General features: G+C 40.5%; 1 protein-coding gene across 2 annotated transcripts in view; it reads right to left on the reverse strand.

Moving 5' to 3' along the window:
* Positions 1 to 4,659: 4,659 nt before the first annotated feature.
* SCG3 (secretogranin III) overlaps positions 4,660 to 15,172 on the reverse strand; it is a 38,453-nt gene continuing 27,940 nt past the window's right edge. For both annotated transcript variants that reach the window (XM_065941208.1, XM_065941207.1), the window contains exons 11-12: positions 9,507 to 9,587; positions 4,660 to 4,974 (exon numbers count right to left, since the gene is read on the reverse strand). In XM_065941208.1, the coding sequence (XP_065797280.1) occupies positions 4,856 to 4,974; positions 9,507 to 9,587 (200 nt within the window). In that variant the 3' untranslated portion in view covers positions 4,660 to 4,855. The remainder of the gene's footprint in view (positions 4,975 to 9,506; positions 9,588 to 15,172) is intronic.

The raw sequence follows: 15,172 nt of genomic DNA on the forward strand, positions 1-15,172 counted from the left end.
TTGAGTCTTCAGTTTTTTTTCAACAAATGGGAATATTAGATAGATTTTTAAATTACAGTTTTAAATGGTGACAGCTTCTCTACTTTAATGATCTTTATTGTTATAATCACAATTTTGGAAAAGGTTTCAAAAATCTAAAAGCAAATAAATTGGAATTACCAGTAACTTTTGCATCTCAATAATATCTGACTTGTGTTTCAGATATAGTGAAAACATGGAATATATCAAAGAAGAAGTAAACAACGCCAAGACTAGACCCACTGGTAAATTCTAGCTTAGATTTCATTGATAAGTCATGTTATAGAATGTTGTACAGTCACTCTTGCTCATTTGAAGGACTAAGGACTTAGTTAGCTTTTTAGTCACATAATTTGTCTTTTACAGTAAACTTTAAGCAATGTATTATTTATAATTAAATATTTTTTTATTGGAGTATGATTGCTTTACAGTGTTGCATCAGTTTCTGCTAGACAATGAAATAAACCAGTGACATATGTACATATATCCCCTCCCTCTTGGATCTCCCTCCACTCATCCCCCTATCTTACCCCTCTAGGTCAATATCACAAAGCACTGAGCTCACCTCCCTGTGCTACATGGCAGGTTCCCACTACTTATCTATTTTCCATATGGTAGTGTGTATATATATGTCAATCCTCGTCTCCCAGTTTGCCCCACTCTCCCCTTCCCCTACTCCCGGGTCCACACATCCATTCTCTATGTCTGTGTCTCTATTCCTGCCCTGCACATATGTTCATCTGTACCATTTTTCTAGATTCCACATATGTGCCTTAATATATGATACTTGTTTTTCTCTTTCTGACTTACTTCACTGTGTATGACAGAACTCTAGGTTCATCCATCTCACTACAGCTGACTCAGTTTTACTCCTTCTTGTGACTAATATTCCATACAATTAAATTTTTTTTTCAATGTCTATTCAGGAATTGGGTTAAATAAATCTTTAAGCTTCCACAAAAAGTGCTTATATTTATCCCTCCTAAAAGGGGTCTTCTTTCTTCTTCTTTCTGTGAGGCAGGAAGGACCTTTTTTCCATTCTCCCTCTTTTCTCTTTCCTCATTTTCTTTTCCATCTGGCTCCTCCAGGTCTTCCACGAAAATGAAAACAAGTACCCTCTGGGGTTAATGAAACAGAATGTGCAATGCCAGAATTGCACAGATTCACCCCTTAAGGCTGACCAACAGTGGCTGCCTTAAGGGTGACCAACAGAGTATATTGTCACTGTGCTTATTTAACGTAAGAGTACATCATGGGAAATGCTGGACTGGATGAAGCACAAGCTGGAATCAAGATTGCTGGGAGAATTATCAATAACCTCAGATATGCAGATGACACCACCCTTATGGCAGAAAGTGAAGGAGAACTAAAGAGCCTCCTGATGAAAGTGAAAGAGGAGAGTGAAAAAGTTGGCTTAAAGCTCAACATTCAGAAAACTAAGATCATGGCATCTGGTCCCATCACTTCATGTCAAATGGATGGGGAAACAGTGGAAACGGTGACAGATTTTATTTTGGGTGGCTCAAAAATCACTGCAGATGGTGACTGCAGCATGAAATTAAAAGACGCTTGCTCCTTGGAAGAAAAGCTATAACCAACCTAGACAGCATATTAAAAAGCGGAGACATTACTTTGCCAACAAAGGTCTGTCTAGTCAAAGCTATGGTTTTTCCAGTAGTCATGTATGGATCTGAGTTGGACTATAAAGAAAGCTGAGCACCTAAGAATTGATGCTTTTGAACTGTGGTGTTGGAGAAGGCTCTTGAGAGTCCCTTGGACTGCAAGGAGATCCAACCAGTCCATCCTAAAGGAGATCAGTCCTAAATATTCACTGGAAGGACTCATGCTGAAACTGAAACTCCAAAACTTTGGCCACCTGATATGAAGAACTGACTCATTTGAAAAGCCCCTGATACTGGGAAAGATTGAAGGTGGGAGGAGAAAGGGACGACAGAGGATGAGGTTGTTGGATGGCATCGTTGACTCAATGGACATGAATTTGAGCAAGCTTGGGGAGTTGGTGATGGACAGGGAAGCCTGGCATGCTGCCATCCAGGGGTTGCAAAGAGTCAGACATGACTGAGCAACTGAACTGAACAGGGGCATGAATGGAAGGCAGCTGTTTGCCCTTGTCTTAAATTTCTCACTTGTTCATAATGTACATAATCCCTTGTGTTTTGGGTTTTTTCCCCTAATTTTTTCTCATGCTTTTTCTCATGATAACTGCTCATTTTTTCCCTTACATTATTATTATTTTTGCTATATGGTTATCTCTTGATCATGCTTTGCTATTTTCATGTAGCCACTACTACCTACATTATGGGGAGGGAGTTGAGAAAGCTGAAAGTAAAAGAAAAAAAAATTTTTTTGAAGGGAAACAGTCATGTATATAAGGAAAGGTCAAGGCCTCTTTTAAAAAAAAGTCCAGGAATTATTTTTAATGTAAAGATTTTTTTATGATAAAATAATATGAAGTTTGAGAGTAATCCAAAAAATGCAAATCCAAAAATACTATCCAGAAGACAAATTGGAAATGAAAGGCACAATCTCAGGAACATTTTTCTGAGTTATTTTATTTTTGCCTAAGGTCTCTCTTAGCAATTTCTAGCCAAAACATCTCTTCCCTCAACTTCAAGATACTGAAAACTGAATTCACTGAGGCCACGGTCAAACTGTGCTGGACTAGAGTCCTTTAGTCACTTGCACACAGAAGCACTGTGAGGAGGGACCGAGACAAGAATCTGGGTTCTAATCCCGGCTTTATCATTTCTTGGCCATCAGAGTTTGAGTATGTCCAGTGCCCTTGGTGTGAACCAGCTTCCTCATGTATAAAACAGGACTGACAATCTCCTTCTGTCTTGTTTATCAATAGGAACTAATGAATGTCAGTGTGCTCTGAAAGCTATAATGAACTCCCCTAGTAAATACCTTATTTTTAAAATACTGCATAGATATTTAGATAATCTATTAGACAAGTGAATGGAGAAAATGCTTGGGTCACCATCAGTTAATTCTAATGTAGAAGCAGCATTTTTGAACTACAGGCCATGGTGAAATCGAGTCATTTATCAAAGATGAGTCATTCAAATGGTCTGACTCATTGTGCTTTGGCAAGTATAGTTCAGGCAAAGATGTTTTAGTTCCTTCTCACTATTCAGCAGTGGGCATTGGCTTTTCTAAAACATTATGAGTTTTGTTTCTCTGTGTGTCAGGCTGTGATTTTTGTTTTTGCAACTCTGGAGAAGGTGGGGAGAAGCAGCAGTGGTCTCCTCCCCGTGAAAACACCATTTGTAGCTTCTCTGTGTGTCCCCCATTCCTCACCAAAAGCTGAGGTAGGGGTGTTCAAGACAGGTAGCAGAAGCCATCTATAGTAAGATGGCCGATATACAAAACATTATGTTATTTTTATGACATTTTATATTTCAGCTGAAATATATAGAAAATATATAATTAATTTATACTGAATAATATATTTTCAAAGCATTCTTTGGTTTGTTAATTCAAAGCATTAACACTTCAGGAGGAAGCATCACTGTGTGTTGTTTCTTGACTGTGTCTGTGGTGGTGGTTGAGGAAGAGGGGTTGCAAGGATCTAATATTCATTAACCTTGTCCTCCAGGGAAGCTCATCTACAAACTTTGGTTCACGGGGAAGGGAATGATTTAAAAAAACAACTTTTTATTTTATATTGGAGTGTAGCTGATTAACAATGTTGTGATAGTTTCAGGTGGACAGCAAAGGGGCTCAGCCGTACATATACATGTGTCCGTGGTCCCCCAAAGGAAGGGAATGATTTTTATCTTTATATTTACTCTTCCAAGCTTCCCAGGTGGTGCTAGTGGTAAAGAATCAGCCTGCCAATGCAGGAGATGCAAGAGACGTGGGTTCAATCCCTGGGTCAGGAAGATTCCCTGAAGGAGGAAATAGCAACCAGTATTCTTGTCTGGAAAACTCTATGGACAGAGGAGTCTGCAGGATACCGTCCATGGGTTTGCTAAGAGTCAAGCACACACACATCTATCTACCCTACTCTCTGGTTCTCTTGCTCTCTGTTGAGAAACCTTGGCTTGGATCAAATTCAGTTTGGATACCTTGAGTCTGGCATCAATTTTTACCTTGCTTTATGTAGTATTTTATGACCTCGTTTGTCTTCTTGGAGAGTACATAGTTGGGTATCCCTCTTAAGAGAAAAACTCAATTTCTGAAGTCCCATTAATAGGAAATGTTGAGAGTGGGGAGAAATGGTTAATAAATCCAGCAAATCCTATGCCTATTTTTCAGGTTCCTTTTTGTGCCATTGGGTCTGATAAAGAGCCAGCAGGGGTAGCCAAAAAAGCTGATAGCTAGACTTTAAGCTCTAGAGGCTTTGAGGAAATGTGAATTTATTTCAGCTCCCAAAAGGGAAGAGGTACAGAAGTGACATCTTGTAACAGATAGTCTATGAGGTGGTTTGGTACCCAGCATGCCTTGAAAACAGAGCCCCCTGATTCTTCAAGGAGGGTACTTGTATGTGTGACACAGTGAAATGAGGGTTCAGCTTTAAGTTCACTCCATTACAGGCTTTTCCAAAGCAACATATATCTGGTTATAAAATGTAAATCTATAAGGAAATAAGAATTCTATATACAAACTCTCAGCTTACATACAACTTTACTTTTCAGATAGTATTTACGGCAAGAAAGCTATTGTTTTAACCACTTTTAAGAGTAACTACTGTAAATTCAGGACTTTCTAATAATCATTGGGTCAAAATAACTTTAATCACAGAATTAGAAGTGTTTTAAGCTACACTACATTTTCTGAAACAGTTAAAAGACTCCTGGGTCGTTTGCCATTTTTACAGGCTACTGTAAATACGCTTAATAGCATCAGCTTCTTCTTTATCAAGGATGCCTTTCTCCACATAAGCATCAGCTTGTTGGTTGATGAAGTCCCTCATCTTTGAAAGGTCATAATCTGGAAAATATTATTCGAGTATCATGAGCAAAGATCAGGAAAGCACAATCCATTACACTGATTGCTATTGGCGAAGCATTTTGTGCAAAACAGTTACCATGCCCATCTTTCACAATGGAAGGCATTTTAGATCTTGGCATTGTTGCAGTAGTTTGCAGCTTCAAATCATGTTTATATGCATTATATTATCCCATCTGCTTTTCATCACAACTTTTTGAGGCGTTCAGGTGGGGAGAATAGCCCTCATTTGACCAGAAAGGGAACAGATTCATAAACCAGGGCTCCACAAACTTTAATGTTTATATCAATCACCTGGGGCTCTTGGGAACTTGCAGATCTGTATTCAGTAGGCCTGAGCAGGGGAGGGGGACCAGATTCTGCATTTTAAACAAGGTTTCAGGAGATGTTGATGCTGCTGGTCCAGGAAACACACTGTGGGTAACAAGACCCTAAAGCTCAAGTTCCTTATTCAAGGTCACACAGCTAGTAACAGTTATGATCAGAACCAGGTGCTCTGACTTCTTCTACTTGTTACACTGGTTAAGCCCATGTTGCTACGACAACCCACTTTTTTTTTCCATATTAAGAATTACCTTGATTTTCATGTTGTTTGAATTGTATGCAGGGAGTGAAAAGCGAAACCATAACCTCTTTGTGGTTCCTCTGTCCTACTTAAACAAAAAATTTATGTAAACCATTGAACCATCCACAAAAAACAAAGAGATCCTCAACCAAATAAGGAGGCTGCTGGTGGCATCTTTCTGAAGGCTTGGAAAAAACCCCCACATCTTCCTTTGATGCTTTAAGTGTTATATGCTTGTTGTTTTAAAATATGGAAAATATAGAAGCACTAAATTAGTATTTAAATCACCTGGATTCTATTATCATTGATAACCACAGTGGATATTTTGTTCTGTTTCCTTTTAGCTTTTCAATGTATATCTCAAAACAGTTGTGATCACAGGGTACATTTAACCTTATATTAATAACTAATTCCCTTCACTCAGTTTACACAGTGAACATTGATATTCTTCAGAAACACCATTTTAAATCGCTACATACAGTACATTCTAGGGAGGCATCAAAATGAATGACACACGACCCCCATGATTGGGTTGGTAGGTCTTCCACGACACCCCCCCAGACCGTGAGCTGCCTGAGGCCGAGTTTCTTGGGTGCCATGCCATTCATCTGGGCTGTCGGCAGCCCCTGGAACAAAGTTCTGCCTTCTGTCAGTTTGTAAAAGGAAGGGGGAGGGTGGGGGGGCGCAGCGCTACAGAAGCTCTGAGCATTCCACGGCCACTTTTAGGCAGCCTGAATAGAAGCTGAACCTGGCTCACCCGGGCATCTTTACGCCTCTGCATGAAAGGAAAACCAGACCTGAAGGACCTCTTTACAAGGATCAGGTGTTTATCATATCAAGGTGAGCTGAGGCGCAGAGAGAGGCTGTGAGGAGGGCATTTGCTCCTTTTGGTTTGACGGGCATGACGGCTGAAGAGAGAACTAGCAGCACCGAGCGTTTTACAGCCGCGCCTTATTTGCTCCTCACAAAGCCCCACGAGGAAAGCGTTAGTGTCCCCGCTTCAGAGATGGACAGACAGGACAGAGGAGGTAAGTCACTCGCTCGGGTTATGAGAGAATCAGGTTCTGAATTCAGGTCTGTCTGTAGTCACTGCTTTGATCATTCGATGGCCTTGAAGTACTGAATGTGAAGCCTCTAACACATGCAGGACATTCAATAAGAGTTTGGAGGCTCTATTGTGTTTCAGTTTTGACTTTCCCTTTCTCTCAGGCACGAGTTACAGAATCGGGCTGAGCGTACATCTTGTGCGCACCTCACAAGGGGCTTCCTGACTGACTCACAGCGCACCGAGAGGCACCGGTTCAAATTATTAATAACCCTGGCTTTTCAGAACTGGTTCTGGGTCAGTATCTCTAGTGGGACAAAAGGCAAACTCCTCAAAAACATCTGTGAACAGATGATTTGGATGGACAAACAGGAAAATATTTTGCTTTCTTTTGAAATGGAAAAATGCTCTCTTTATGACATGGCCGTCACTGTGTGAAAATGGGGGGTGGAAATCCAGCACGGTGCAGAGGAAAGGCGTCGGAGTCCCTCCCGGTTCTGCCCTAGCTGGCGGTTGGAGTGCGCCAGGAGTGCTACCCTGCTAACTTAAAATGGTTTTAAGGTAGTTAAGACTCAAGAAGGATAAGGGCTGTGATTCGCTTTTTGAAAAGTACAGACTTTCTTTTTAAGCCTGCTCAAGATTTCATTATTCTCCTCATTGTCACATGGTGTGGACCTCCCTTTCCTGAATTTGGGAAGTAGATTCAGGTCACCCCAGGCCTCTGTCAAGCAAAGGGCATCTGCAGAGGGTAAGGAAGTTCAGAACCAATGGTAAGATTTCCTGTTCACAGTGTCCCAGCCACTGTTGACTCTAGGACCTGAGGCTCCACAGACTTTGAGAGATGACCCAGATCAGGCAGAGCACATATAAACGTAGTGGAGGAAGAGCTCTCTGTTTCTGCCTTGAGAAGGGTGAAATGCACGTCACCCTCACTTCCTAGAGGCAGAAGGAAGCCCAAACCCAACACTCATTCTGAAGGTTGTTCATAGAGCCTCCAATATGCAAGCATTAGAGTTCCATGCTTTACTAGTTGGTCGTTTCTAGAACAGAAAGATTGAATTGCAGGATGTTGCCAGTTATGGCCATAAGTCAGATTTGCGTGTTAATCAGTGAAAGAAAGAACATAAATACTATGGTTGGTGCATACAATTTACACTGAATTTTGGTACATACTGAATGCATTTTGGTACATACTGTATTATACTGATGCTAAGATAAACTTTAAAAATAATTTAAAACTCTTTGCCATTATTAATGGCATGTTATAATTTTTCTTCTGAAGTGGTACATGAAGCAATGGTGCATTTTTCAACCAATGACAGATGGGTGAAATATGGTTCATGTGACTTTTAATGGAACTGACAACTGGCTAATTCATATCATTTTGAACCAAATGAAATAAAGTATGTATAAAGGCCTGCTAATAATTTCCATCTTGCTCAACTTGTATGGTCACAGGCTAAAGGAGTGCTGAAAACACCTCTTGTTCCCACTGTGTTCTATCTCATCGGTTCTCAAACTTGGTTGTACAGTGGAATTATGAGAGCTTAAAAAACACTGATGCCTGGGTCCTGCCCCTTGAGTTTGACTTTGTGGTCCTGTGGGCATTAGGAGATCTGGCAGGTGACACGAATGCATTTTCAAGTTTGAAAAGCTCTGCTCCTCTCATTTTAAAAGCATCACTTTTCAGCTACTCTGGCCAGACCCCTGGGAATCATACTAGAATCCTCTCTCCATGTGGCTCTGGAGTTTCTCCTTTCTTCTTTCTCCTTGTTTAAGCCCCATCCTACCTGCTCCAAATCCTTGCCTCTTATCTCTTGCCTGGCTTCTGGGGTTTTATTTTTTCAATCTGTAACCACACTGCTGCCAGAAAGACTTCTCAGTCGTTAACCTAATTAAGCCCTGATTTAGTCTCCTCTGGCTAAAATTAACCTCCTCTGCAGGGTGCGTAAGCCTTTTCCTGACTTGGCTACTGCCCATCTCCCCAGCTCTGTCTGTGGGTCCTCCCAACAGAGCACCCCAGTGCTCCTGGGAAAATGAATGGCTCCCGTTCCCAGAATACATCACTCTCTTTTGTCCATTTATGTCTTTGTGCTCAGTGTTCCCTCGGCCTCCATCTCTCCTCACTCAAAAGTTCTTCCTTGCCTTTCCAGTACAGGCTTTCCTGCAGTCCTTTCTCCGAGTGTAAAGAGATGTGCCCTCTCATCTCTTAACCATCATGCTTATCATGTTAGTCCTGAGGGAGGCCCACTGGAGCCTTATTGATGGTGTGAGTAATTTGGCAGGGGGTAGGGGGTGCTGCATTGTATGGTCCTTCACATTTCTGACACTCGGAACAGAGTCTGGCTCTGTGATTTGTTTTAAGTTAGTGAGTGACTGCCTTTGTGACTGCGGGGTGCACGCAATAGGAGCTCAGGAAATGTTTAAGATACTCCAAGAAAAGGGGAGGGGATAGACAAAAGGAGATTGACAAAATGTTGATAATTATTGAAGACGGTGATGGGACCGTGGGGATTTATTATACTATTTTCTCTGCTTCTGTTTGACATTTTTTCATAATAAAATGGAAAAGAAAAGAAAATGCCTTTGCTTGAAAGGATGATTTGAAAATTGAGAGAAATGGAGGTCTGTTCCCTTTTGCATCTGAGGGGTGGTGCCAAAAGGCTTTTGGGCTGAGAGGGGACTTTAGCCTAATTTGACTATGAGAGTCTTTAATAACAGTTCCTGGAATTCCCTAGTGGTCCAGTGGTTAGGACTCTGTGTTTTCACTGCTAGGGGCCTGGGTTCGATCCCTGGTTGGGAAACTAAGACCCTGCGAACTGCGTGGCTAATAAAAAAAATACAAAATAAGAGCTCCTAACAAATGGGTGATGTTTGCAATTAACAACCACACTAAATCCTTACCTTCTTTATTTTCCTTTTTGTTGTGTTTCTTCAACCAATCAATATTTTTTCTGATGGCTTCCAAATAGGCTTCTGTTTTCCCTGAAAAAATTAAGAGCACCTATATTAAACACTCATAAAAACCATCTGCATCTCTTTGTAAAGATCACACTTCTGTTAGAGACCATGAACAAACATTGGACTTATCAAGTTGGAGAGTGTCCCTAACAGGGATAAGCATCCAGGAGGCAGGTCCAAGTTGGTAACATCAAGGGGCCATTATCCCCCACACACAAATAAATGCAGTTTATCTTGGCAAAGAAGAGTTTGATTCAGTTCACTGGATGGGTTGGTTCCTACCAGTCTCAGATTGGTTCATTTCCGGTTAGGGATGGTTCTTTCAAACTAAGGTGTATTATCGGGTCAAGAACTAAATCAGAGTGGCAGATACTTAGGAATTCAACACCAAATAAGTGATAAGTCCAAGTTTGTGGCTTTGGATAAGCTGCACACAGGCCTCTGTCCAATCTGGGAGGGAGTGTGTAAACACTCAGATGAAGAGAAGACCTGGACCTCATTTCAAGGCTTGGATAGAGAACTTTAGAACTCATTCTAGTATTAATAAAACTCCCCTGGATGTAAACCTCTCTGATAGGCTTTAAGTGTAGCAGGAGAATATGGGCATCACTGAAGTATCCGATCTGTGACACCCTTTAGATGCACTGTTGTCTGTAGTGTGTAGGTATTATCATCAGCTTAGAGATGATTATCATCAGCTCAGAGAGTCTAAGTGATTTGGTTGAGGCCATACAGGAAATAACAGAGCTGAAATTAGGAGTCTATAGTCTGGCTAAGTTTCTGCTACCTGCTACTTGGCTAAAAGAAAAGACTTGTATTCAGACATGGACACTGATGTAGCCTTGTTTTGTATCAAAGAGTCAACCATCTCCTTAATCAGGTGAGTCCCTAATGCTTAGAGTGTCTGCATCAAGAGATCAGGTGACCTGAAGAATACTGGATGACCCAAGGGAAAAACGCCTTCCAAGTCCAGGGCCTTTGCAGAAGCAATAGCTGCCAGGGCTGAGTGCGGGGACCATCTGTTCTGCACCCTCTTTGAGCCCTAATGCCTCTAGTCCCCTCACCAGACCTCCTGGTTGAGCTTCCTGTACTATGTGCTTACCATGTACCAGTGGCTGTGTTTTCTGCCCCCAAATACATGATCTCTTTTACTCATCACAACAACCTTTTGAGCTAGACCTCTTGAATCCCCATTTTAGAGGTGAAGAAACTGACACTTAGAGACAGGAAGTAACATGCTGAAGATCACAAGGCTAGTAAGTAGTAGAGCCAGGCTTGAAGCTGGGAACATCTGACCACAGTCCATGAATGGTAACGTTGCCTTAAGGTTTGCTGCTGTTTCAGTTTCCACCACATTTACCTAAGTGACTTCCTGAGTATCTTCCTCATCTTGTAGGCCCACTCTTACCTCCCCACTGGGTTGCATGTCAACTGGTCCCCAAAGAAGCACAAAGAAACTCCTTTGCAAAAAGAGATGAGTGAACAAAAGAAGAGAGTCACAATTTCTAGTCCCTATTCACTTCAACTGCCTGTGTAGAAAAAGCCTTGATTTTAATTCTTTGCTTTTAAGAATGTTAAAGCACATGAAAGACCATGTCCGCCAACTGATGTCATAACATTGCGACACAAAGAATGTAGAGATTTTCACTGTCTATTGCCCTTTTGTAAAAAGAACATTTGGATTTGGTAACAACAACAAAACAAACAAACAAAACAAAACCCAAAACCAGTTCTCTATTTTGTATTCTGTTAGAAAAGGCATTTTGAACAAGGAAAGAAATCAGTGTAGACTATTTCTAAAGAATGCAATTTCATTATTTTTAATGAGTTTAAATCAAATTAGTGTTTCTCAAAGGGTTTGCTTTAATGAACAGTTAATAATGATTTGTCATTAGCATATCAGGTAATTGGAGTTTCTAAAACATTTGAGGATGTGTGAAAATAGTCTTGTTCTTTGAATAATTTTAAGCATTCTTCCCACAATCTTACCTGTGATATCATATCCTAATATGGAGAGATTATTTTATTTTTTAAAATTTATTTTATTGAACCATAGTTTTACAATGTGTTAATTTTTGCTGCACAACAAAGTGATTAAGTCATACATATATATATATTCTTTTCCATTACCATTTATCACAGGATACTGAATATAGTTTTCTGTGCTATACAGTAGGACCTTGTTGTCTATCCTTCCTATATATAATTGTTTGCATCTGTTAATCCCAAACTCCCAATCCATCCCCCTACCCTCACCCCTCATCCCCCAGCAGTGGCAACCACATCTGTTTTTCATGTCTGTGAGTCTGTTTCAGTTTCATAGATATTTGTATCATATTTAGCTTTCACATATAAGTGATATCATACAGCCTTTGACTTTTCCCTTTCTGACTTCACTTAATATGATAATCTCTAGGTCCATCCGTGTTGCTGCAAATGGCATTACTCCATTCTTTTTTATAGCTGAGTGGTATTCCATTGTATGTATGTACCACATCTTCTTTATTCATTATCTGTTGATGGACATTTAAGCTGTTTCCATGTCTTGGCTATTGTGAATAGTGCTGTTATGAACACTGGGTACATGTATATTTTTGTGTTAGTTTTCTCTGATATATGCCCAGGAGTGGAAATGCTGGATCATATGGCAGTTCTATTTTTAGCTTTTTAAAGAACCTCCAAACTGTTTTCCATGGTGCTTGCACCAATTTACATTCCCACTGACAATGTAGGAAGGTTCCCTTTTCTCCACACCCTGTGGAGAACTTATTTGAGAAAAGGAGTATCACAGTACTGTTTCTGTTTATATATTGCATTAAAAATTCTCAATTATAGTAAAATATAAATATGAGGTTTTGATCATAGTGTAGCAGACACTGTTGATTCCCCACCCTCATGCTTCCATTATTCCAGATATGCTAATATAGGAGCCCTCAGCTGAGGGTGGACAGATTTGGCAGATATACACCCCAGCTTCCTTGGGCTCATTCCACATGATCCCCAGAGGTCTGAGTCTCACCACCCACAGTTGAAGTCTGCTCATTAACACACTGTAGTGGCTCCTTTCCCTCCCCTGTCTCATAGACCTGTCCCCCAGTAGAGCTTCCTGAGGTCACCTCCTGATTAAAAATTTCACCTCAAATCCCCTTCTCAGCATCTGCTTTGGAGGGAACCCAACCTAAGATGACTGGAAATAGGGAGACCCAGCATCATCTTGTCAGGTTGGTTTTTGCTCAGTGACCAATAACCTATAAAAATGGTGTTGAATTTTAAAAGTATGAAATGCATGAAAAATAATTTTATTCACCATATTAACATTATCAGCCCACAACAAAGAATGAATTTACTGCAAATTAAAGAAAAGTAAAGTGTAATCCATTAAAAAGCATCACTTTGCACAAATTCTTTTGTGTTTTTGTTTGTTAATCTTGGGACTTCCCTGGTGGCCCAGTGGCTAAGACTCTAAGATCCCAATGCAGGGGTCCTGGGTTCAATCCCTGGTCGAGGAACTGCCACATGCTGCAAATAAGAGTCCATATGTCGCAGCTAAAGATCCCACATGCCACAACAAGGATGGAAGGTCCCACGTGCCGCAACTAAGAACAGGTGAGGCCAATAAAGAAATATACATTTTAAAAGAAGACTACTATTCTGTGAATCATAACATATGGATTAGGACAGTTTCCCTAACTTAAAATGGAACCCCCCCATCACCCTCATTTCCATTTTCTGCTTTATCTTTATCCATAGCATGTATCACTTTCTGTCATATCATATAATTTATTAACTTTATTATTTATCTTCTTCCCTTAGAAATAGTTCTTGTTTGTTAATGTACCCCCATGTCTAGAATAAAGCTTGACACATAATAGACACTCAATAAATATTTGTTCAACAAGTAAATGGATGAATCTTTCTTACATAGAAGCTAATCATAATCAGAAGATTGTTTGGTGAGCATGGAATCCAAACCAGGGAAACTACAATTTTAAAGAAGAGTAAACTTTATAGGTCTTCCTTCCTCGCTGCTGCCTTCTTTCCTTCCTTCCTCAAAATATGAGTTACTTATTTACAAGACTTGAAATTTAATGGTTATGAATTTAAATGGTAGTTACATCAGAAACAATTTAAAACACCTATGAATGTGCTAAACAAACTATATTCACATGGCATTTAATCTTCACAGAACTCTATGAAATCAGCGTTATTGGTCCCATCTCACCCATGAGGAAACTCAGGCTCCGAGAAGGTAGCAGACACCCTGTACCCAAGCAGACAGCTGAGTAAGGGTCAGAACCTGAACCTGAACCTAAACCAGAATGGATCTGGGGCCTCTAATGAATGGAACTGGGTAAAATTCACCCTTGAGACTAGAGATTTAGTGCCTGTTGTTGTTGTTACCAAACCGGCCAACCAAGAGGCAGTGTTTCTCCGTTTTGGCTGCACATTGGATTCACTTGGGAGAGTTTTTAAAAACCCTGATGCCCAGGTCAACTCCTCATACCAATTACATCAGAATATCTGGAGGAGAGACTAAGTATCAGGATTTTTCTTTCTTTCTTTCTTTCTTTTTTTAACAATCCTGAGTTCATTGAATGCGGGGCAAAGTTTGGGAACCACTTTCACACATACTGAACCTCCCCCCGCCCCCCCCCAACATTTGCTGGTGCACTGGAAAAAACAGGAATAAAATCAGGTGTCTCTCTGCCCTCAGAGAAGCAGCTGGTTCCTATTTACATTTCCTCTTCTCAGGAGCTGTAAAGCAAATCTTTTATTTACACAGTGTGCGCTGAAAGCCCATGAGAGTCCACTTTGGAAAGCTGGCCTATTTTCAAATTAATTTCAGCTTCCTTTGGAAAAAAATAGCTCATGGCTGAGGTAATATGGCACAAGCCTTAAAACATATGCTGCAGCAGATGGGAAGAGGGCCAGAGTCAAGATGTAGCCCTGCTTTTCTGACTGTTCTGGTTCTCAGCCCTGCAAGAGAAATATCCTTGTATATATATGAATTTGTTCTGATTCTGATATGCTCCTGTGATCTGCCAACATCCCCCTCAAAAAAAAAAAAAAAAAAAACCCAGCAAACAAAAAAAACCCAACTCTGTAGAAATCAGTATGTTTAACCTACTGAATATTGGATATACTAAAGATATTAGATGTTCAAAAACAGTGCTTATGAAAATTGTTTGATATATTGCTTAAGATTCTGTGTAGTAAAGATTGTACAAGTACAGATTTGAACAAAGCAACTGATAGTGGTATCATGGATGCTAAGATGGGTCCCAGAGTCATTCAGTTAAAAAATTTTGGTGGGAATTCTCTGGTGGTCAATCCTGGGGATTCCTGGGTTCAATCCCTAGTTGGGGAACTAAGATTCTGCAAGTTGAAACACAAACAAAAACAGAACAAAAGAGTTTGTGCAAAGTGATGCCACTTGACATGCCTGCAAGATGCAGCATGGGATGCTGGGAGGGATGAGCGGTGGTGGGAGTCAAGGGACAAAAGTTCAAGCCCAGCTCTGTCACTGTTTGCCTATGAGCTCTTGGGTGAATCAGTTCATCTTCTGAACCTTGGTTTGCTGCTGTGGCTAAGTGGCCTTAGTCGTGTCC

The sequence above is a fragment of the Muntiacus reevesi genome, chromosome 7 (assembly GCF_963930625.1).
Source record: "Muntiacus reevesi chromosome 7, mMunRee1.1, whole genome shotgun sequence".
Taxonomy (NCBI): domain Eukaryota; kingdom Metazoa; phylum Chordata; class Mammalia; order Artiodactyla; family Cervidae; genus Muntiacus; species Muntiacus reevesi.